The following is a 24338-nucleotide window of genomic DNA, read 5'->3' on the forward strand; positions in this document are numbered from 1 at the left end:
AACTGCGGCAATCCAGAGCTTTTCGATTTCTACCCATTTAGTGTATACCTGTTGGGACACCCAATAATGAACGACACGCAAATGGGAAGCCCAGTAATAGTGTATGATATTAGGAACCGATAGGCCACCTCTATTCGTGGCCGCGAACATGACTTTGCTGGGGATGCGGTGATGTTTACCTTGCCATATAAAGTTGAAAATTACCTTTTGGAGGAGGCATAGTTCTGACATAGGGATTCGCACTAGGAGGGTCTCAAAGTAATAAAGCAATTTTGGGAGGAGGGACATCTTCACCACTGCTATGCGGCCAAGCAGCAATTTATGTATAGAGGTTTCTATTTTTCAAGGAGGGTATTAAGCTCACGAAAGAGGGGAGGGAAGTTACTGGAGTACAGTGAGGTATACATAGGGGTAATATAAACCCCCAGGTACTTCAGCGTGGTATCCGACCATCGATAAGGGAAGTTGCTCCGGAGCAATGTTAGATCACAGGCGGGTATAAGGACCGGTAGGGTCTTAGAAGCATTGACCTTATATCCCGAAAGTGCGCCATATTGAGATAAGGCATTTTGTAAGTTTGGTAGTGTAATGTGTGGATTGGTCAGGGTGAGGAGGACATCGTCCGCGTAAAGGGAGATCTTAAATTCCTTATCCCGTACTTTTTAGATCCCTGAATGTCAGGGTTCAGTCGTATGTGTGCGGCAAGGGGTTGTATACACAATGCAAAAATAAGCGGTGAGAGTGGGCAGCCCTGACGCGTACCATTAGAGATATTAAACGGAGTGGAGGAGCTGAAGGGCAACTTGACAAGCACCGAAGGGGCAGAGTAGAGGCTGAGAATGGCTTGTAGAAAGGGTCCTGCGATACCGACGGTTCGGAGGGTTTCGAATAGAAAAGACCAGTCGAGTCGGTCAAAGGCCTTCTCTGCATCAAGACTCAAAATAACTGTGGGGGAAGGGGGGGGGGGGGTCGAGGTACGTGTCACCACATCTATCAGATTAACAACCCGGCAAGTGTTATCTCCGCCCTATTTGTAGGGGATAAACCCCACCTGGTCCTTATAGACCAGTCTGGGGAGCCACACATTCAGGTGAGCAGCGAGAATACGGGTGAAAATTTTAAGGTCTGCGTTAAGAAGGGCGATTGGTCTATAGTTAGCGCAGTCTTGAGGGTCTTTATCCGTCTATGGATGACTACAATATGGGATGACAAAATGGATGGTGAGATTGGGGAGCCCAGTAGAAATGAGTTGAGTAGGGCTAGAAGGTGGGGGGAGAGTTCTGATTGAAACGTTCTGTAGTACAGATCCGTGAACCCATCAGATCCCGGGGATTTGCCTAAGGGGAGAGCTTTAATCACGTCTATTAGTTCCTCGGCTGATATAGGGCTATTCAGAGAGGCGACCGCCTCCGTGGAGAGCTTGGGCAAATTAAAAGAAGATGGGTAATTCCGAATGCGGGATAGTGGGGGTGTGTGCGTGAGTGTTTATTGGCCACATTATACAGTTTGGAGTAGTAATCACGAAAGCATCTACAGTGAAGATGGGGTGGTGTAGTCATCTCTCTGCAAGATAATATTGGGGAGGGGGGGAGTTGGGTGATGGTTAAATTTGTTATTTAACAAAATTTTTGTATTGCTCTGTATTGTCATTGCATTAGATTTTTGTCCATGTAAATGACTGGCAGGATCCTGATCATTGTGTGCAATGTGTACTTTATTTAAAATGTCTTTTTCAGTGTTTTGCGGTCCGTTTTTTACGGATCCGTTGTTCTGTTTTTTGTTTCCCTTTCCTCTCCGTTTTTCCGTATGGCATATACAGTATACAGTAATTACATAGAGAAAATTGGGCTGGGCATAACATTTTCAATAGATGGTTCCGCAAAAACGGAACGGATACTGAAGACATACGGATGCATTGCCGTATGTGTTCTGGTTTTTTTGCGAACCCAATGACTTGAATGGAGCCAAGCACCGTGATTTGCGGACAAGAATAGGACATGTTCTAAAACTTCAGTTTTTTTTGCTGAACCATTGAAATTAATGGTTCAGTATATATACCGCATACTGAACTAAAAAAACAGCCAGTGTACTGAACGCAAAATACTGTTGACTTTTTTTTAACTATTAGGCTGAATTAACACATTTTTTGTGGCATTATTTCCTGCACTTAATTTTTATTTATTTTTTTACAGCAAAACAGCAGCTCCAGATATTAGCTGAATGTATATGGGAACTATGAACTGCAGGACAAATATTTATTTCTTTTTTGGCTGCTGGCATCTTTTTCAGTTTGGTGACTTTTATTTTTAATTTTTTTCTCTATCAGACCATAGTGAAGCAACGGCATCAGGCAATTTTTTTCATTCCCTTCTAGATAAAGAACAAAAAGGCCTGATAAAAACATGTCATTTGAACATGTTAGCACAAAGATGTCACTTAGGGCTCATTCAGACAACAGTTTGAATGGGTCCGCATCCTTTCTGCAATTTTGCGGAACGGGTGTGGACCCATTCATTTCAATGACGCGGCAAAAGATGCGTACAGCACACCGTGTGCAGTCCACAGCCGTACTTCAGCTCCGCAGCCCCGGAAAAAAAATATTCTTGTCCGCAATCGCCGACAAGAATATGCATTTTCTATCATAGTGCCGGCCATGTGTGGTTCGCAAAATGCGCAACGCACACGAGCCGGTATCCGTGTTTTGTGGATCCGAAATTTGCGGACTGCAAAAGACTACGGCCACATGATGTAAGTATAGCCTAGTGAGCATCTGATGACTCGTTTGAAGGCAACACAGATTGTATCACAGTCAAATTACATGTGTAGTTAGTAGTATGTATTGTATAATATGCTTTATTTTAATCTTTTTTGACTTTACCTTCCATAATGTTTTTGTTGTCTGTTTTCATCAGGATGTTTACAGCCATAATGCCCATGGTAGCAGCTGGATTGATTGCAGATGATCCCACTTTGCAGCCAATCAGCAGGCTTATCTCTCTTGTAGGACTCATTTTCATTGCTTTTGCATTGCGTTTGTCACTTTTGTGCATGGAGTGGGTGTGCTCCTGTCATGTGTGTTACCATTCTGACTGGCTGATTGTGGGATTGTTGAAATGAAAATTGTGCATCCAGCTGCCAATCAGAATGGCCAGTCGGTGTCTTTTCACAGACTTCATAAACAGGACTGTAGCTAATCAGATTTAGAGTGTATCAGCTAACAAAAATCCAGAGGTATCATGTACTTCAGAGCATTGTAAAGGACATCTATGTTCTGTTCCCCCCCATGTTGTTTACGTACAGTTTATAAGCCAGAAAAGCTCCTGGGATATGTTCCAAACTGTATCTGTAGGGCTTCATTCACCAGATGGGGGCCAAAAATGGGCCCCATTGACCTCCATAAGGGGGGTATACTTTTTTTTAGCCACGTCTGTCACTCCATGCCTATACAGAGATACCTTGCAGTCTTACAGACCTGAGCGTTCGCGATGGAGCGCTCTGTATGCGCGATTGTACCAGCGTTTGCAATCGCACATACAGAGACAAGCGAACGCCCATTGTCACGCGTTCCCGGAAGTCTATGTACGGGAACGTGCGACAAGACGCCCCAAAGAAGCTCATGTACTTCTTGGGGTGTCGGGCGTTTTACAGCGCGATCGTAGGCGCTGTAAAACGCTCAGGTGAGAACCATTCCCATAGGGAATCATTGGTTCTTGCCTGTTCAGCGTTTTACAGCGCGTAGGAACACGCTGTAAAACGCTCAGGTGTGAACCCAGCCTTAGAGAATTACGGTACAGTATTTACAAAGGATTGACCCTTATTATCCAGCATAAGGAACAAATGAATCAAGTGATTGATATAGTGCTTCTATTGACAAATATACTTTTATCCATAAACATACTTAAAGGAGGTGTCTCAATTATTAAAATATGTGCTCAAAGGCCAGGAACTGGAATACAATAACAGAAAAACCAATAACCGCCCCCCCCCCCCACCCCCCACCCCTTCCAGTGTCTTTCTCTGCCTCCCTCCAGTCTTTGTTTTCAGCGGTGATATGCCTGCATACACACATGGCTGCTGGAGTCCATTAACTGGCCTCAGCTTAATAAAGCACAAGACCACAGAGGCCAGTGATTGGCTCCAGTGGTCATGTGTGTATACTGGCAAGCCTCCAGTGCAGCTGGTTAAACAAAGACCAAAAGGGGGCAGAGAAGTGGCTGCACTGAAAGTGGCAGGGGTCCATCGGGTGAGTATTGTTTTGTTCAGTTATTCTAGTGCCTGCTTTTGGTCACATTTCTTTACTCATGACATTGATGGGCACAGAAAACCATGGGTATACCGCTAGTAGGTAAACACAAAGCAAAAAAGTAGCTATACCCTCATAATAGAAACTAAGCTAAACCAGTCTGCTATTTTTAAATCCAGTTTGGCCCTGAACTCCTCTGGCCCAGGGCCCACCATCTTGTCCCCGCCTCCCAACATCAACTGTCTGGCTGTCTTCTTCTGGCATCTGTTTCCCAGGGACATCCCCTTTCTCAAGTTCTTGTTCTCCATCCATCTATTTTCAGAGTACACCAGGGCATAACTTGTGAACCTAGTGTCCTGAGACTTTTTTAACGTGGTTTAGACACTGATCTAAACCAGTTTTAGCTTAGTGTTTGTAGGAAGTAGACCTCCCTGCTTTGTAGGTCTTATCTGCTATTCTTAAATCCAGTTTGGCCCTGAACTCCTCTGCCATGCCTCTCTGGCTCAGGCATCACCATCTTGTCCCAGCCTCACAACATCAACTGGCTGGCTGTCTTCCTCCTGGCATCTGTCTTCCAGGGACATCCCCATTCTAAAGTTCTTGTTCTCCATCCATCCATTTCCAGAGTACACCAGGGCATAACTTGTGAACCCAGAGTCCTTAGTCCCTAGATGTCTCAACCATTCTAGAGGCTAGAAAACATTCACACCACAGGCCCTAAAAGCCTTTCTACCACTGGTGCAAGGATAGAGAGCATCTTCGTCCTCGTTGTTTTCATGGTGATCAGTCTTTCTCCAGCAAGAATTGTATCTGGGACTTGGCCTCTTTTCCACGGAGGCCCAGGTCTTAACTATGTCAATTCTATTTCAGTGATTCTAAAGGGTATATTAGACTGGCAGATTTTCTGCCCAATAATTGCTAATGAGCGATCATCTGGCAGACTAAGGCCTATTGCACACGACCGTATGGCTTTTTCAATGTTTTGCGGTCCGTTTTTCATGGATCCATTGTTCCGTTTTTTTGTTTGCGTTTGTGTTTCTGTTCCGTTTTTCTGTATGGCATATACAGTATACAGTAATTACATAGATAAAATTGGGCTGGGCATAACATTTTCAATAGATGATTCAGGAAAAAACGGAACGGAAACGGAAGACCTACGGATGCATTTCCGTATGTGTTCAGTTTTTTTTGCGGATCCATTGACTTGAATGGAGCCACGGACCGGGCAATAATAGGACATGTTCTATGTTAAAACGGAACGGAAATACGGAATGCATACGGAGTACATTCCGTTTTTTGTTTTTTTTGCAGAACCATTGAAATGAATGGTTCCGTATACGGAACGCAAAAAACGGCCAGTAAACGGGAAAAAAAACGGCCGTGTGCAATAGGCCTAATACTGCCTCTAAATACCTGATGAACGAGCAAAGGCTTGTTTTATCGTGCAGTTCAGATCTTTCAGCATGCTAAAAGATCGGGATTTTCCGGCTGCAGATCGCTCTGTCTAATATGGATCTGCCACGGCACACCGCAGTCCTGCATGGGGATGAGCGATAGCATAATGATTGCTCCTCCCCATGTTGCGGAGGACATCACTCCATGTAATAGCAGCGGTGTCCTTTGCTAGCTCTCTGCCGATTGCCGGGAGGTAACGTTTCCCTCCCAACAATCGCTAGCAGCATCAAGGTGTCTAATACACCCTTTAGTATCAGAACCTGAAGTGACACCTTTTCCCCCAAGAGGTTGCCTATTTGGATTCCCCACAACTTCAAGGGACCCCTGTTTTATTTTTAAATTATGCAGTTGTCTCTCTTTTAGCATCTGTGTGAGATCTCTCTCCTGCTCCTTCCTGGTATTTTTTTATTTTTTTTTCCTCCATCCAGTTCTTTTGAAGGTGATCCTTCCCTTCCTTGGGAGGACTATGTACACCATTTGGATGTTTTTACAGGTTTTGCAGATGTATCTGTTTATAACACCCTTTGTTTAATTGATCCAATTGTTTTTCTTTATCACAGCTGTCATTTGAGGCTACTTTCACTTCTGCATTGGTGCTGTCCATTTTTGAGATCCGGCAGAAGGTCTCAGAACCGCAGCACAACGCTTCAGTTTTGTCCCCATTTAGGCTAGGTCTACACGACGACATTTGTCGCGCGACATTTTGTTGCACTACTGTCGCGCGACAATTTTTATAATGGCAGTCTATGGTGTCGCACTGCAACATGCGACATGCTGCGACGCGACAGTCGCAGAAAATCCATTCGAGATGGATTTTTCTGCGACTGTCGCAGTCGCAGCATGTCGCATGTTGCAATGCGACACCATAGACTGCCATTATAAAAATTGTCGCGCGACATTAGTGCAACAAAATGTCGCGCGACAAATGTCGTCGTGTAGACCTAGCCTTATTGTCAATGGGGACAACACTGAACAAACCAGAATGTAGTGCACCAGAATGCATTCCGTTTCAGTTTATTGCGTTCCCATGCTGGACATAAAATGGCTGCAAGAAACGTTTTTGTGTGCGGCATGGGAAACTTAAGAAGCTGGATCCGGCACCAAAAACCATACGGACATGAAAAAACGGGATTTGGCACCCATTGGCTTAGGGTACTTTGACACTTGCGGCAGAGTGATCTGGCAAGAAGTTCCGTCGCCGGAACTGCCTGCCGGATCTGTCAAAACGTATGCCAACTGATGGCATTTGTAAGTCTGATCAGGATCCTGATCCGTCTTACAAATGCATTGAAATGCCGGATCCGTCTTTCCGGTGTCATCCGGAAAAACTGATCCGGCATTTTTATTTTTTTTTCACATGTGCAGACCTGAAGAACGGATCCGGCATTCTGGTATTTTGAATGCCGGATCCGGCACTAATTTATTCCTATGGAAAAAAAATGCCAGATCCGGCATTCAGGCAAGTGTTTAGTTTTTTGGGCCGGAGATAAAACCGTCAAAACGACTGAACTGAAGACCTCCTGATGCATCCTAAACGGATTGCTCTCCATTCAGAATGCATTAGGATAAAACTGATCAGTTCTTTTCCGGTATTGAGCCTCCAGGACAGAACTCTATGCCGGAAAAGAAAAACGCTAGTGTGAAAGTACCCCAAGAATGGTTTTAGTGCCAGGTCCAGTTTCTTCATTTTCAAAATAATACAACCGGATCCATTCTGAACGGATGCAGCCGGTTGTATTATAACAGAAGCGCTTTGCTGTGGTTTTTAGATCCCATGCCGGAAGCTTCATTACAACGCGCCCTACACGTGGGACACCGTCTCCTGCTCCAACTCCACCATTGCGATGCATTGAAAAAGGTTTAATTTGACCGAAACGTCTCCAGCTATCGCAGTCCAAAGTTTACTTCAAACGTAACATTTAGAGATTTTTATTGATACCGCTCTTCTCTCTCGGCAATTGATTTTGAGAGTTTATTTTTTTTCACTATTATTTTGATTTATTTCATTTTTGTTTGTACACTGAGCATCACATTAAATCTTTTTTTCGCATATTTCACCATAGAGTGCGTGGTTTCATTGTTCAGACTTCAGCTGGGTTTTGACCCTTATACAACGGCACCTCCTCTTTCTTTTAGGAGTGCATATTCCCGTTTTCTCATTGGATCTCAAAACCGGATAGCAAAAACGCAGATGTGAAAGTAACCTTACATTGTCTCGTGGTTTGATTATGCTGACCATCTGCAAGATGTATTGCCTGGTGGTTAGGCTTTTCCCTCCTGTCTCACAGCGTAATACATGAGTGATGAGGACCTCTTGGCTGATGCACCATTGGGCTTCTGGTCAATAGGTGCGAAAGCAACTACCTGGTCTTCTGTCCACACCTACCTGTAGTTTGCGCACCTTGTGTCAACAGATGTCCTTTTTTCCCCCAGTTGCAAACTTCTGCTAATGGCCGCTGACTAAAAGACCAGTTGTCTATTCCCTTTTTCCCCCCTTGGGGACTGCTGTAGGACTTCCCACAGTCTTTTGTGTCCCCCAGTAACATGAGTGAGCAAAGAGTAGTATTTTCTGTTACTGAATTGTAAAAGAGCCTGTAGGAGGAGATATCACTGTTTTGCTTCGTGTCTGGCTCCTAGTGATGGCAGCATATAACCATGGTCTCTATGTCCCCCACTGAGAATAAATATTTTACAAGTGAGTAAAAATTAAATTCAATTTTTTTTTTAATAACTCAGACAACCCCTTTTAAATGTGTTATTTTGCTTAAAAAAAATTGCAACTTTTTTGCCATAAATCCTTTGATAAATGTGTTCTTTTGTGGGGTTTGTAACATTATTTTCAAATTGCAACATGCTCTAGGCATAATGTTTTTCCCCCAGGTATTGTGTAAGTCCTATAGAGAAGTGTATCGAGAGAAAAAAAAAAAGCCCACCTGCCCCTCGGTTTTTGGAATCTGCACCAAATTCCATAAACAAAACTAGCCCTAATTATACCGCGCCATTCATGGCAACAGCTTTAAAAGTATTGAGAAAGAATTGCAGGGTGGAGATTTTCAGTGATTTTTGATATATGCTAATATTGTCATTTGTGACAGTATTGGGGCTCGTTCACACAACCATGTGAACCCAGTGCCCATATTGCGGACTGCATTTGCAGATCCTGTTCCGTGGCCATTCCGCATCACAGATGCGGACCCATTCATCACGGAACGGAACACTACGGAAGCACTACGGAGTGCTTTCTGAGGTTCTGTTCCGTGCTTCCGCACCGCAAAAAGATAGAGCAAGCTCTATCTTTTTGTGGAACGGAGGGATCGCGGACCCATTTATGTGAATGAGGCCGCGATCCCTATGCGGCTGCCACACGGCAGGTGCCCGTGCTTAGCGGTCGTGAACGAGCCCTTAAAGAGCAGATTCGCTTAGCATTGCTCTGCACTTGGCGTTTCCTCAAGGTGTCAAACTGTAAAAAAAAAAGTGACAACCCTTATTCCTTCAGGAAACAAATAGATCTGGTTGTAACAGAAAACTGGCTTCGTTGCCCATACCAACCAATCAGATTGATCCTTTTATTTTCCAAAGGACCTCTGAAAAATGAAAGGTGGAACCTGATTACTATAGGCAGCTAAGCCAGATTTCTTTTCTATAATTGGATATACCCATGGCTACTCGAGGACTGTAGGAAAAGCATAGATTTGGAGAGGTTATGGACACACGTGATAAGTGATACTACCGTGAATGCAGTGCAGTGGTTGGGTGTGCACAGTGCATGCAGTGTAGTGTGGCACTCTAACAGCATGCTCCACACAGCGCCCGGATTGATGCCTTTTATTTTTTGTAAAGAAATTCACAAATGTCATTTTAACCAGTACTTTTCTTTGTATCAGCAGGAGCCAATGAATTTGAAATCTATAATATGTTCCTCCTCCACCATCACAGCATTTTATGTAGATTTTACATTGGACAAACCCATTAAGAATATCCAGTATATCCATATTCATACCCATGAATAACTTTTATACGATTATACATAATATATCAGTAATCCTAAGGGTCAACCTCATAAATGCCCATTAATTACGTAACTGTAAAGTCCCAATATCATTGCGATGGATTTTCATGCTGCAGGGTGGTAGTTTGCCATGGAGCAAAACGGTAAGGCTGGTTTCACACGAGCGTTGCAGGAAAAGATGCGGGTGCGTTACGGGAACATGCACGATTTTTCCCTGTGAGGGCAAAGCGTTTTAATGTGCTTTGCACGCGCGTGAGAAAAATCTGCATGTTTGGTACCCAGACCCAAACCCGGACTTCTTCACAGAAGTTCGGGTTTGCGTTCAGTATTCTGTAAATTTTATTATTTTCCCTTTATAACATGGTTAAAAAAATTAAAATAAAATTAACTCACCTCCTCCTCCAATTGATCACGTAGCTGCCGGTCTCCTGTTCTTTCTTCAGGACCTGTCAAAGGACCTGTGGTGACGTCAAATCACTGTGGTGATGGACCATGTGATGAGCTCAGTGACGTCACCACAGGTCTTTTGACAGGTCCTGAAGAAAGAACAGGAGACCGGCAGCTATGTGATCAATTGGAGGAGGTGAGTTAATTTTATTTATTTTATTTTTTTAACCCTCAATTGACCTTCTACTAAGCATTTTGTATTAAAGAATGCTATTATTTTCCCTTATAACCATGTTATAAGGGAAAATAATACAGTACATAGACTTTCATCCTAGCAACCATGCGTGAAAATCGCACTGCATCCGCACTTGCTTGCGGATGCTTGCGATTTTCACTCAGCCCCATTAACTTCTATGGGGCCTGCGTTGCGTGAAAAACGCACAAAATAGAGCTCACTGCTCATGTGCACAGCCCCATAGAAGTGAATGGGTCTGGATTCAGTGCGGGTGCAATGCGTTCACCTCATGCATTGCACCCGCACGGAAAACTCGCTCGTTTGAAAGGGGCCTAAGGGTTTACCACAAATCGCTTGGATTTGTCAAGAACTGCCCCACTGTGTAAAATCCCAGCCTAAACATAGATATAGGGGCACATTTATTAAGACCCGCTTTTTGGACGCCGGTCTTAATAAAGCCCTATGCTGGCCTAAGAGGCGCAGGCCTCACCATAACTTTGGCGGATCTAGCGCTGCTTCTAAATGTAAGACAGCTTCCTTGTTGTCTTACATGTAGACCTTTTTTCTATGCCTGAAACAGTATTAAAAAATGGTAAATAAGACAAGCCTGCCGTACACGGCTGACTTCAGCGCATTTTTATGCGCGTTTTTGTAATAGTAAACGCGCGTTTGACGCGCGTTTGTGTGATTCACTACAGTGTCCTATGGCCACAAACGCCCCAAAAGTCGCTCATGTACTTTTTGGAGCGTCGGGCGTTTTACAGCGCGATCGTACGCGCTGTAAAACGCCCAAGTGTGAACCATTCCCATAGGGAATCATTGGTTTCTCCTTGTTGAGCGTTTTACAGCGCGTAGGAACGCGCTGTAAAACGCTCAGGTGTGAACCCAGCCTCAGAGAAGATTTTAAGCGCACAGCGAAACATGGGGGAGGGGTGTAAAGTCTATTTAAAAATACCAAAAAGTTTTATAAACTTTATTACAAAAACTGTTATTAGGTCATTAGTGACATGTTCACAAAAGTTTAGTGACTCTTTAAAAAAAAAAATCCCAGTAAGTTATTTTATAAAAAATATGAGAATGACATAAAAAAAACCTAAGGCCTCTTTCACACGGGCGTCATGTTTTTTGCCCGGATAAGAGGCGGGTGCGTTGCGGGAAAATGTGCGATTTTTCAGCGCGAGTGCAAAACATTGTAATGCGTTTTGCACTCGCGTGAGAAAAATCGCGCATGTTTGGTACCCAAACCTGAACTTCTTTACAGAAGTTCGGGCTTGGGATTGATGTTCTGAAGATTGTATTATTTTCCCTTATAACATGGTTATAAGGGAAAATAATAGCATTCTGAATACAGAATGCTTAGTATAATGGTGCTGGAAGGGTTAAAAAAAATAAAAAAAAGTTAACTCACCTTCTCCTCTTGATCGTGTAGTTCCCGGTCTCTTTATTTCTTTAATGATGAGCTGTGGGCTAAAGGACCTGTGGTGATGTCAGATCACATGCTCCATCACCACCGTGATGGACCATGTGATTGGAGCATGTGATCTGACATCACCACAGGTCATTTAGCCCACACCTAAAGAAGAGACCGACCGGGAACTACGCGATCAAGAGGATAAGGTGAGTTAACTTTTTTTATTTTTTTTAACCCTTCCAGCACTATTATACTAAGCATTCTGTATTCAGAATGCTATTATTTCCCCTTATAACCATGTTATAAGGGAAAATAATACAGTGAATAGACTGTCACCTAGAACCCATGCGTGAAAATCACACCCCAGCAATGCGATTTTCACGCAACCCCATTAATTTCTATGGGGCCTGCGTTACGTGAAAAACGCAGAATATAGAGCATGCTGCGATTTTCACGCAACGCATAAGTGATGCGTGAAAATCACCGCTCATGTGAACAGCCCCATAGAAATGAATGGGTCAGGATTCAGTGCGGGTGCAATGTGTTCAACTCGCGCATCGCACCCACGCGGAATACTCGCCCGTGTGAAAGGGGCCTAAGTGCTCCTCCCCTCACTGATCCCCCGCCACTGCTTTTACTGAGTGACTATTCTCTACTTCCTGATCCCCCTCAGCCAATCACTGGGGTGAGTCCCTGCTGGGGCTGGTGATTGGCTGAGTGGTCGCTAGCAGTTTGCCCTGCCCTGGCTGTCAGTCATATAACCATAGTAGCAAAACAGTCGATGGACTCCATGCATCGATAATGGGTTTTACACCAGGATTTTTACTACATTATTTAATACAATATTGTACTGTAAGCATTCACTAGGAGTTGTTTGCTTTTGCTTTATATAATAAGGCTCCACAGACTGTTTGATATTCTCTATCATAATAACATTGATATTGTATGTGTAAAGTAGACCTGTCACCGTTATGTTTTCTTTACATTGCATATTTATATAGTAAAACAAGCATCAGAATTATATGATATATTACACAGTCGGGTGCAGAAGTATTTGGACAGTTTACATCCTTTATCCACTGTACACCACCAAATAGACTGGACACACATGCTCAGCTACTCTCCCCACAGCCAGATCTCTATCTGTCAAACATGGTGGAGGCGATGTTCAGGCATGTGCATGCATGGCTACCCGATAAAATGGTACATAGTGGAGAAAAGTAGACAAAAACCCGCAAGTCGGCGCTGCCAGCAGTATAGCTGCAGAAGCGGTGTTCTTAGGAAGTTCTTCTTAACTGTAATAAAATGTCAACTCGTTCCTGATGAAGGGGACGCTACGTCCCAGAAACGCGTTGACTGCACATACATACATATATATACAGACGTGGACAAAATTGTTGGTACCCTTTGGTCAATGAAAGAAAAAGTCACAATGGTCACAGAAATAACTTTAATCTGACAAAAGTAATAATAAATTAAAATTCTATAAATGTTAACCAATGAAAGTCAGACATTGTTTTTCAACCATGCTTCAACAGAATTATGTAAAAAAATAAACTCATGAAACAGGCATGGACAAAAATGATGGTACCCCTAACTTAATATTTTGTTGCGCAACCTTTTGAGGCAATCACTGCAATCAAACGCTTCCTGTAACTGTCAATGAGACATCTGCACCTCTCAGCAGGTATTTTGGCCCACTCCTCATGAGCAAACTGCTCCAGTTGTGTCCGGTTTGAAGGGTGCCTTTTCCAGACTGCATGTTTCAGCTCCTTCCAAAGATGCTCAATAGGATTGAGGTCAGGGCTCATAGAAGGCCACTTTAGAATAGTCCAATTTTTTCCTCTTAGCCATTCTTGGGTGTTTTTAGCGGTGTGTTTTGGGTCATTGTCCTGTTGCAAGACCCATGACCTGCGACTGAGACCAAGCTTTCTGACACTGGCTAGTACATTTCTCTCTAGAATTCCTTGATAGTCTTGAGATTTCATTGTACCCTGCACAGATTCAAGACACCCTGTGCCAGACGCAGCAAAGCAGCCCCAGAACATAACAGAGCCTCCTCCATGTTTCACAGTAGGGACAGTGTTCTTTTCTTGATATGCTTCATTTTTTCGTCTGTGAACATACAGCTGATGTGCCTTGGCAAAAACTTCGATTTTTGTCTCATCTGTCCACAGGACATTCTCCCAGAAGCTTTGTGGCTTGTCAACATGTAGTTTGGCATATTCCAGTCTTGCTTTTTTATGATTCGTTTTCAACAATGGTGTCCTCCTTGGTCGTCTCCCATGTAGTCCACTTTGGCTCAAACAACGACGGATGGTGCGATCTGACACTGATGTTCCTTGAGCATGAAGTTCACCTTGAATCTCTTTAGAAGTCTTTCTAGGCTCTTTTGTTACCATTCGGATTATCCGTCTCTTAGATTTGTCATCAATTTTCCTCCTGCGGCCACGTCCAGGGAGGTTGGCTACAGTCCCATGGATCTTAAACTTATGAATAATATGTGCAACTGTACTCACAGGAACATCTAGTTGCTTGGAGATGGTCTTATAGCCTTTACCTTTAACATGCTTGTCTATAATTTTCTTTCTGATCTCTTGAGACAGCTCTTTCCTTTGCTTCCTCTGGTCCATGTCGAGTGTGGTACACACCATATCACCAAACAACACAGTGATTACCTGGAGCCATATATATAGGCCCAATGGCTGATTACAAGGTTGTAGACACCTGTGATGCTAATTAGTGGACACACCTTGAATTAACATGTCCCTTTGGTCACATTATGTTCTGTGTTTTCTAGGGGTACCATCATTTTTGTCCATGCCTGTTTCATGAGTTTATTTTTTTACATAATTCTGTTGAAGCATGGTTGAAAAACAATGTCTGACTTTCATTGGTTAACATTTATAGAATTTTAATTTATTATTACTTTTGTCAGATTAAAGTTATTTCTGTGACCATTGTGACTTTTTCTTTCATTGACCAAAGGGTACCAACAATTTTGTCCACGTCTGTATATACACACGTTGACTACACGTGCACATATATCTGCACATACACTAAGACTATATCGCACATATGTTTTTGTCTTTGTTTTCTTTATATATACCAGATAAAATGGGTCACTGGTGTTTTGAGGATGTGGCTACGGATGGATGTTGACTCCACAATAAGCAATCCTGGCAGACAAAAATCATGTAGAAATATATAACTTTATTAAACGGGTTGTCTCACTTCAGCAAATGGCATCAGACAAATTTAGAGGACCTTTCACCGGTTCTGACATAACAATATAAGTACCGGCCACCGTAGAGCATTATAAGATGTCATGGCTGTAATCTTCTTTTTAACTTCGGCTGCTCTGTTCCCCCACTGTGCTGGTTCTGGTTTTGCGCCCTGTATGCTAATAGTCAGCATCGGTACAGGTAGGAGGAGATGCCAGCTTTTCTCAGGGGGCGTCTCCTTCTCCCTAATTGTGGGGCGGTCCAGTCACAGCGGAGAGCCTCACAGCCAGGGAGAAAAAAAGCTAACCTTCTTCCTGTCTGTGATGTGCCCCGATGCGACTGGACCGCCCCACAATCGGGGAGAATGAGATGCCCCCTGAGAAAAGCTGGCATCTCCTCCTATCTGTACCGATCCTGACTATAAGCATACAGGGCAACAGAGCAGCTAAGCTGAAAAAAAACTACAGCCATGACATCTTCTAATATTGCCCTACACGGCCAGTTACTTATATTATAATGTCAGGACTGGTGAAAGGTCCTTTTTAAAGGCGTTATCAAACCTATGTAATGATGACCCCCCTTCCAATGCCCGGGAACCTCATATAGATTATACTTACCCAGCTCCCCGGCACCCACAATGCTCGTCCCCGTAGCAGATTGCAGCTGCGGCCGTGCAATTCATCAGCAGGGGTAAGTGTAATCTATATGAGGGGCCTGGGCATTTGGGGGGGGGGGGGGGGTCATTATAAGGGTTGGATAACCCCTTTAACTTTGTCTACCTGATACCATTTTCTGAAGTGAGACGACCCCTTTAATAAAATGTTTTTATATATTTCTATATGACTCTTGCCTGGCATGATTGCTGATTTTGGAGTTAGCATCCATCTGATTCTGTAGCCACATCCTCAATAAACACCAGTGACCTATTTCAGCTGGTAGCCATAACATGCACATGCCAGAACATCGCCTTCACCATGTTTGACACGACAATGATAAGACACCTCAACGTGGGGAGAGTAACTGTCCAGCAGCACTGCGCAGTAGATGGATGTGCACAGTCCTATACACTTTGAACACTAGGTGGTGTGGTGGGACAACCCTTTTAGTAGCTACCAGATGCAAAATGAACACTTGTAATCAGCTTCAGACCTTCCATCCCCTTAATTTGTTACTCTTGAGCCTGTGAGAATGTAGGGACTATATAAAAAATGTCTAACTTCAAAAATGTTAATGCAGTATTTTTGATACACCTCTTGAACTAAAGCAACATGTTGTAGCCTTTGCTTCACAGTTACTGTAGTGGAGTAGAGGCAAAATGCTGAAAATAGTCACTCTTCAAGTACTTTTGGGCTCATCTGTGACCCCTGCAGGGCTCCATTCTTCCTATAATGCGGTAACTTCAGATTATTAGACCCGCTGTCCAACACATCTACTGTACATGGCCCTTGTAGAAATCAGAAATCCATGTCTTTGCTAAAACATTCAAAAGAACTGAACTCATTTTCTTTCTGTCACTATTTTTTTTACAACAGATCTGCTTGTTAACTACCTATGGGGGAAGTCATAACCCCTTTTTTGCTTTGTGTTTGCATTGATGTAATTTGCGCCAAATTTATCCAATGACATGCGGTGTTTAATAAAGTTGGGGCATTTTGAACTATAAGGGCTCATGCACATGAACGTATTTTTTTGTCTGCATCCGATCTGCATTTTTTTGCAAGTCGGATGCGGACTCATTCACTTCACTGGGGCCGCAAAAGATGCGGACAGCACACAGTGCGTATGTCTGTTCCGTGGCATCCGCAAAAATATAGAACATGTTCTATTCTTATCTGCAACACTGTCAAGGATGGGACTGTTCTATTACAGCCTGGACGTTCCGTTCCGCGGAATGCACATGGCCAGTGTCCTTGTCTTGTGTCGTGTGCATGAGCCACAAGACTGTTGTCTGGAGATGTTACTCTACTTTTGTACTTCACCGTTCTCCTGGAGTAAGATTTCACTTTTTTAAATGGTCGCAGTGATAAATCTGGAGCGCCCCTAATTAACATGGCTAACCACCGCCACTTTCCATGCACTTTTCAAAGTGTTGAGAGTGGTACCAAAAAAGAACTGCAAAAAGTTGACAAATGTTTGTGCATGCATCACAAAGGGCGGCTTTTTCTGGTGCACATTGAATGATAATTTCCCCTCTATGTATCGTGCTTATCCATGTAGGTAATTGTGTTCATTTCCTTTCCCTAGGTTTAGCTTTTTCTCAAGGGATAAGAAGCGGATGCCCATGATGCAGAAAAACGTCTCCTTTCAGGAATCTTTTGGTGTGTGGGCAGATTACAACAGAGACGACGGATACACGGAGCAGGGACAAGAAGCTTTACAGCATATGTGACGGGACAGGGGACATTGTGTGCACATAAGGCGGCCTTACGTGCCATAACCGTACTTAACAAGCCATGCAGATTTACTAGGTGACCAGAGGTCACGTACCAGGAGGTCTGTGCACTGTAACCCCGGCTACTTTATACAGTGCAGGGGAAACCGAACAAAGACCATCTGAAGTAGTAAGGATTGGTTCTGTTCTGCATTGTAGGTTTACCAGGGGACCTCCCAACAGCTGCCATAGCTTTCCCATCAGAAGAACACAGTGCCTGGCATCACCTCCATTTTTAGGAATAGTTTGGTTTTATGCCACCTTGATGTCACGAGATCTATTTGAACCGATAAAGATACCGCGGCTTTGCTTTATGTCTTGCTGAAGTGATGTGACCGCTATCACTGTAGGTATTGGGGGTACTTTATAATATGCTGCTGGAAATGAGGATACACCAGAGCCAACGCCAGTAGTTGTGATACTTGCAGATAAGGGCCATCGGAAGGGTTCCCTTGTGGGGCCTTTTTCAGGCTTAGAATTATATGTGATCACAGTTTAAAAATATATTAATCCAGATTACCTACATGCAGATACTAATCGGCCCCCACAGTGCTACAGCGAGTGTTGTGCAATAGACCTAATAAAGAGGTAAAGGACAGATTTTTTTACTAACTAATGGGGGGGTGGGGGGTGCACTACCACTAGTACTAAAGCATTCATTGGAAACTACAAGCACAAGTGTTTTAAAAAATATATATATTTTAACTGTTCAGACTCGACTTTTGGATGAAGGTTGTCGTCCTCCTGCCTGCAGTACAAACTCGCTTCATGTTGCCATGAGTATGACATACATTCTGGACTGGTATGTCTACACCGAGTTGTAATGAATTGCGAACCGCTCTGCATGGACCACTGATTTGCGCTACAATTTTGCAAGGATGTAAAAACTTCAAGGAAGGAGAATGCCTTTTTAATTCTCTTTACATGTGGTCTATAAATTGAGATTTATGAAAACTGGAACAAATCTCCTTTGGTTATAATGAGTAAAAAAAAAAAAAAATATATATATATATATATTACAGTATATATAATATGTTCACGCTACCTTCTTCAGTCCACAATTATGTAGAATACTTGCAATAGGCCACCTTTTGCACTGGAGCGTATTTGCCTGTAGATTTAGTGTTTTGCTATTTGCGACCTCTTTTATGAGATCTTTCTGCATTTTGCTACTTCCAGAGTCTATGTACTAAATTAAATAGCCTTGAGAGGAAATCCCAAACTGTGAAAACTGTGAGGTAGATTTTCTAATCCTGCTAATCCCTACACGAGACAGTCTAGGCAGTCTGAAAATGCACCCAATTTATCCCACTGACTAATGCTGTATGACAAATTTGGCGCATCTTTAGACACTTTTAATGTTACATCAGCTATTTATTGGCTTACTTTATATTTTTGCACACGTTTTCACTTAAAGGGAACCTATCACTTTGTGAGCGCGGCATTATCTGCCAGCAGCATGTTATGAAGCAGGAGGAACTAAGCAGACTGATATATAGTTTTGTGGGAAAATATTTAATTATACTCTGTATTTCATTCATTTATATCCATGTTCATTCTGATCTTTGAAGTCAAGTAGTCGGTCCTGTCTGTGATTGACAACTATCTGTGTATATACAGCCATAGGGGGAAGGCAGCCAATCGCTGACAGGATCACCTTCTTGACGTCAAAGCCCAGAATGAGCAGAAACTTAAATAAAATAAATACATGTTTTACAGAATCTTTTCCCACACAACTATACATCAATCTGCTCATCTCTTCCTGCTCTATAACATGTCTCCGGCTGCTTAGAAACCTCAGAATTGGGCACATTTAGTTTAGTAAATCTCCACTGACGTTAATAGATCTGCTTGGACACCTCAGAATTCTGGTATATTTAGGCTTCTTTCACACAAACGTGTGCGCTCCGTGGCCGTATTGTGGACCGCATTTGCAGATCCGTAATACACGGGCACCGTTCAGTGTGCATTCCGCATCACGGATGCAGACCCATTCACTTCAATGGGTCCGGAGATGCGGAATGGAAGCACGGAACGGAACCCTACGGGGTGCTTACGTGGGGTTTCGTTCTGTACTTTCATTCCACAAAAAGATAGAACATGTCCAAACTTTTTGCGGAATGGCCGGATAAAGTGAATGGGTCCACGATCCGCTGCGGCTGCCCTACGGTGGGTGTTAGTTTACTAAATCTCCACGGAGGTTAATAGATCTGCGTGGACACAACCACTGAACATGATAGAGGAAAGATCTACATCAAATGTATGCTTTTTATTGTCTAATATTTGTGTATTGTCCAGTTTCTGGACAAAAGGATTAGCCATACCAAATATTGCAGCACATGGACAGAAGTGGCCACCTTCTGTTAGCTTGTTGCCTCATGTCACAGGGTCCTTTACTATATGTCAGCTGTTAACATACTCTAATATACAAATTTTCACTGGAGGCAATAGACGTGGCTGAATGCATGTCTACAAGAGCAAAATGCTATATCTGAATGAGATAATGCTTAGTTTTAATGGGTTATCCAGTACTATGTAAGAAATACAGTGGATCTTCTGCTGCTCCTCAAGCAGCACCAAGACTGGGGGCAACAGCGCAGGAGTGAGAGGACAGGCACTTGCTCATTGGAAATCTCTGCTGCTTGGAGAGCAGCAGAAGAGACGCTGCACAAGTGCAGGCATGGGAAGAGTGGGCTAAGCCACAAGTCTGGCCCTATCAATCCAGGGAAGGGGGGGAAGAATCTGGTGCTGCGAGGGCTCTGGCCAACCCCTTGTTTCTCTAGTGAGCTATTTTGCAAAGTTTTCTTTAGTTTTCTGATCAATGGGGCAATGTACTGTCATAATCAGAGTATTGCTTTTATCAGCATGATCAACCCTACCAGGCTGTATGCCTAGTTCAATAGGGTTGATCATTCTGACAGATGCTCTTTATAGACAGAAATTACCTCTGTTCTTTTTTGAGTCAATGAGCCTGAAGATTGGCTCTCCTTAAAGGGGTTCTGCAGTTCTTTTAAACTGATGATCTATCCTCTGAATAGATCATCAGCATCTGATTGGCTGGGGTCCAATGCCCGGGACCTCTGCCAATCAGCTGTTTGAGAAGTCAGCGGCGCTCTAGGAGCCCCACAGCCTTCTCTCGGTTTCCCTCAGGACCAGTGACATCACGACTAGTATCACTGGCCTGGACAGGGCTAAGCTCTGTTCACTTCAATGGAGCTTAGCCCCGCCTAGGCCATTGATACTAGTCGTGATGTCACTGGGCCTGCGGTAAAGAGCGAGAAGGCTGCGGCGCTACTCCCAGTGCTGCTGCCTTGTCAAACAGCTGATCGGCGGGTGTCAGACCCCAGCCGATCAGATGCTGATGATCTATCCAAAGGATAGATCATCAGTTTAAAAGAACTGCAGAACCCCTTTAACATGGAAAATTCAATAAGGAAATGTTATGGAATGTTTCCCCTCTCCATCTGTTTTGATCAAAAAGACATATGAGTTTATAAATCTTTTTCTACTGGGGTCTCACCTTTGGGGTTAGTCCATCCCAAAAGCTTTAAAAAAAAGTCTCAATTTATATTATTAAAAATTTTATGTTAAAGAGATTGTCTGGGCTTTTACTATTGATGACTTATCCTCAGGATAGGTCACCAATATCAGATTAGTGGGGTTCCGACACCCGGCACCCTCGCCGATCAGCTGTATGAGGAGATGATGCGCGCAGTGTGCACATGCCGTCTTCCTTCTCTCTTCCTGTCCGCTGCTGCGCTCTATGGCAAAGAACTGGCTGATTTTAGATCAGAATTACAGCATGTTAGGCTTTTTTTTTTTTTTTTTTGTAGAGGGGAAGACATTAAAACACAGCAGTATCAACCCGCAGCGTTTTGGTGTCCGCCTGACGATGCGTTTTCACTGACACAATGCAAAATGATTAACTTTCAATGGCGTTGAAGACGGATCCGTTTGGCCAATGTTAAAGATAATACAAACGGATCCGTTCTAAACGGATGCATGCGGTTGTATTATCTGAACTGATCCGTCTGTGCAGATCCATGATGAATCCGCACCAAACGCGGGTGTGAAAGTAGCCTTAGACACAACAGTCGCAAGTCCAGGATGGATTTTTGTGTGACACCATAGACTAGCATTACAAAATATGTCTCGACACATGTAGTGTAGCTGTATCCTATATGTCGCTGTGTAGCCCTAGCCTTAAAGCACGAGCGAGAGGACGCAGCTAATGCCTGGCCCTGTCAATCAAGGGGAGGGAACAGAGAAGGTAATATGCACCGAGGGGTTAGATCATGCCCCTTGGTGCACTTAAGGCCTTTTTTACATGGGCGAGTTTTCTGAGCGGGTGTGACGCGTGAAGTGAACGCATAGCACCCGCACTGAATCCTTTTTTCGCGCACCAGTTCTGCGCGGTGTGATAATTGGAGCATGTTCTATATTCATGTGTTTTTTTACGTAGCCCTGGCCCCATAGAAGTGAATAGAACGGATAGTTGCTAGGAGATGTTTGTAAACCTTCAGTTTCTAAAACTCATCACAACGGATTCCACCCGCTTGGAAAACACTGAACGCAATCGCAGACAAAACTGACTGGACTTTCTTTCAAAATAGTGCGAGTTTCACTGAACGCACCCTGACGATCCGTATCGTTTGCGTAAAAGGGGCCTGAGTGTCATTTGCATAAGAATTAAAAGTTCATTTTCTCTATAACTGCACAATGTATCTTCTAATGAAAGGAATGCTTTTAACCAGCAGGACCAACCCTAGCAGGCAATACGCCTTCTGACAGATGCATTTTTTTTAAATGCATATGCTAACCTATTTCTATATATTTCCTTGCCTGGTCTTTTTTTTTTTTTTTTCCTTATGCCCAGAATGGCTCTGACAGCTGTACTGCAGATTTCTCAGTTTGTGGTATGTCTTTATTAGGGCTTATTAGAGTGTGATCCACTTGGTGCCTTCGGTTCCCAAACAGAATAAGTAGGGAATATTTTACCCGACCACCATGAAAAGTAGAGTGCATAAAAATATCAACATGTCCTATTTATAGGTGGAGGATGTTCATTGTGCCTAATAAATTCTGTACATGTACGAAGCATTGCATTTGCCATAGGGTTTTACAGTATTAACAAAGAACTAAATATATCAAAGGCTTTAGCAGTTTTTCAGTTGTATTTATTATAGACATTGGATAGTTTTCCTTATAAAGTGCAATGTAACCTGCACCAGGAACACAAGTGAATTTCTTTTGTTTGGATATTACCATCAAAAAAGTTTGAAGTGGAAGTAAAAATAAAGGGAAATTAACAGCAAACGTGAATGGCTTGTTATTTTTCTAGTAATGGCGAAACATTCTGACTGTTACTATACGAAATGCATTTTCCTGCTCAGATTTAGGCAGGGTTCACAAGTGACTGAAAATCCAGCAACAAGACCACATGTATTACATGCATTTTTTTTTTTTTTGCCGCAGAAAAGCCAGATTTCACCCTGTTGGAAAGAGGGAAATCCGCTATTGAATTTAAAATCCACAATACCGCAGGTTTTCTGCAGCGTTATTTTTACGCAGGATGTGAATTCTGAAATTATCATCCACTCTGTTGGCACTGTACAACGCTGTGGATTTGCCGCATGAAAATCCGCAACGGCAAATTCGCAGCTAATCATGTCTGACCCCAACCTTAGGGTTGCTGCACGTGGAAAATCCACAAGAAATCTGCACAAAAAACGACTAAATCTGGACTATTTATCTCATTTTATTGGTGCAGATTTGCCCCAGATATCGCCCTTCCATTGAAAAGGGTGAAATCTGCACGTGTTCTACATCCAATGTTGTGCACCTAATTCTCTGCACTAAATGTCCTGTTGGGGGTCTCTGTGTTGGAGAAACAGGACAGAAATGTAAAGCCTACTGCCACACAATTAAAGAGAAAAAGGTACATTTCCTGTGGCTAAGCATTTCTGTAGCCTAGGACACCATGAAGGACACAAATGGTAAAGGCAATTTCAAATCTCACAGCCAGAAGAATTTGGAAATACAAATGTATGACCCTGCTTGACATGTTGAACACTGGACTGCAAACTTTGGGTCCTATGATGCTTGTACAGGCGGTATTGCGACCTCTGTATAAACGTCAGACAATAAACTCACAAGTCCCCATTATTGAAATGAATATTCTATGTCCAATTCCCATTCAGTGCTGCTGTACCTCCAGCAGGTTCTTCATTCAGTAAATAACGATAGATAATGAGACTAGAATACTAAATCTTAAACCTTTATTCCCGTCACAGACATTTATGGTAATCCATAGGATCCAGCTCTGGGTCAAACACCTACATCGAGTTATGGAAACTGTGGCTCACGATGACCCCCCTGGCTGCCACATTCAGCTTCAGATGAAATCACCAAGAACCAGTCTTTACATAATGTGCAAATTAACACCTACTCACATGGGCGCATTTCTTGTTTTGCATGTCCAAAACATTTAAAGGATTGTAACGGTACCTTTGTTCTTTTCTTTAGACTTGCACCAGCAGGAAAAATGAAGTTTAATTCATATGCAAATGAGCACTCGCAAGTGCCCAGGGGCGGTGTTCAGTGTGTAGGTGCCCAGGCTGCTCTGCCTTCTTTTCACTTTACTCCTCCCCAGCCGCTTCCTTTGCCCGCCCTCAAGTCCGGACCTATCGATGAGGCAAGAGACTTGGAGGGCGGGCAAAGGCAGAGGCTTGGGAGGAGTAAAGGGAAAAGAAGGCAGAGCAGCCTGGGCACCTACACACTGAACGCCTCCCTGGGCACCTACACACTGAACGCCGCCCCTGGGCACTTGCGGGTGCTCATTTGCACATGAATTAAACTTTGTTTTTCCTGCTGGTGCAAGTCTAAAGAAAAGAACAAAGGTACCGTTACAATCCTGTATAGGTGTGCTACAGAGCCATGTAAG

The 24338-nt window shown here is 43.3% G+C and overlaps 1 protein-coding gene across 2 annotated transcripts in view; it reads left to right on the forward strand.

Annotated features, from left to right (window-relative positions):
• Positions 1-20422, forward strand: part of RILPL1 (Rab interacting lysosomal protein like 1) — a 64931-nt gene extending 44509 nt beyond the window's left edge. Inside the window, exons 7-8 of one of the 2 annotated variants that reach the window (XM_044275695.1) lie at positions 2913-3000; positions 17209-17344. In XM_044275695.1, coding sequence (XP_044131630.1) covers positions 2913-3000; positions 17209-17214 — 94 coding nt within the window. In that variant the 3' untranslated portion in view covers positions 17215-17344. Of the gene's footprint in view, positions 1-2912; positions 3001-17208 lie in introns of both variants that reach the window. The other variant, XM_044275694.1, reaches the window with a different exon arrangement.
• The last annotated feature ends 3916 nt before the right edge of the window (positions 20423-24338 follow it).

This window comes from Bufo gargarizans, chromosome 1, assembly GCF_014858855.1.
Source record: "Bufo gargarizans isolate SCDJY-AF-19 chromosome 1, ASM1485885v1, whole genome shotgun sequence".
NCBI lineage: Eukaryota > Metazoa > Chordata > Amphibia > Anura > Bufonidae > Bufo > Bufo gargarizans.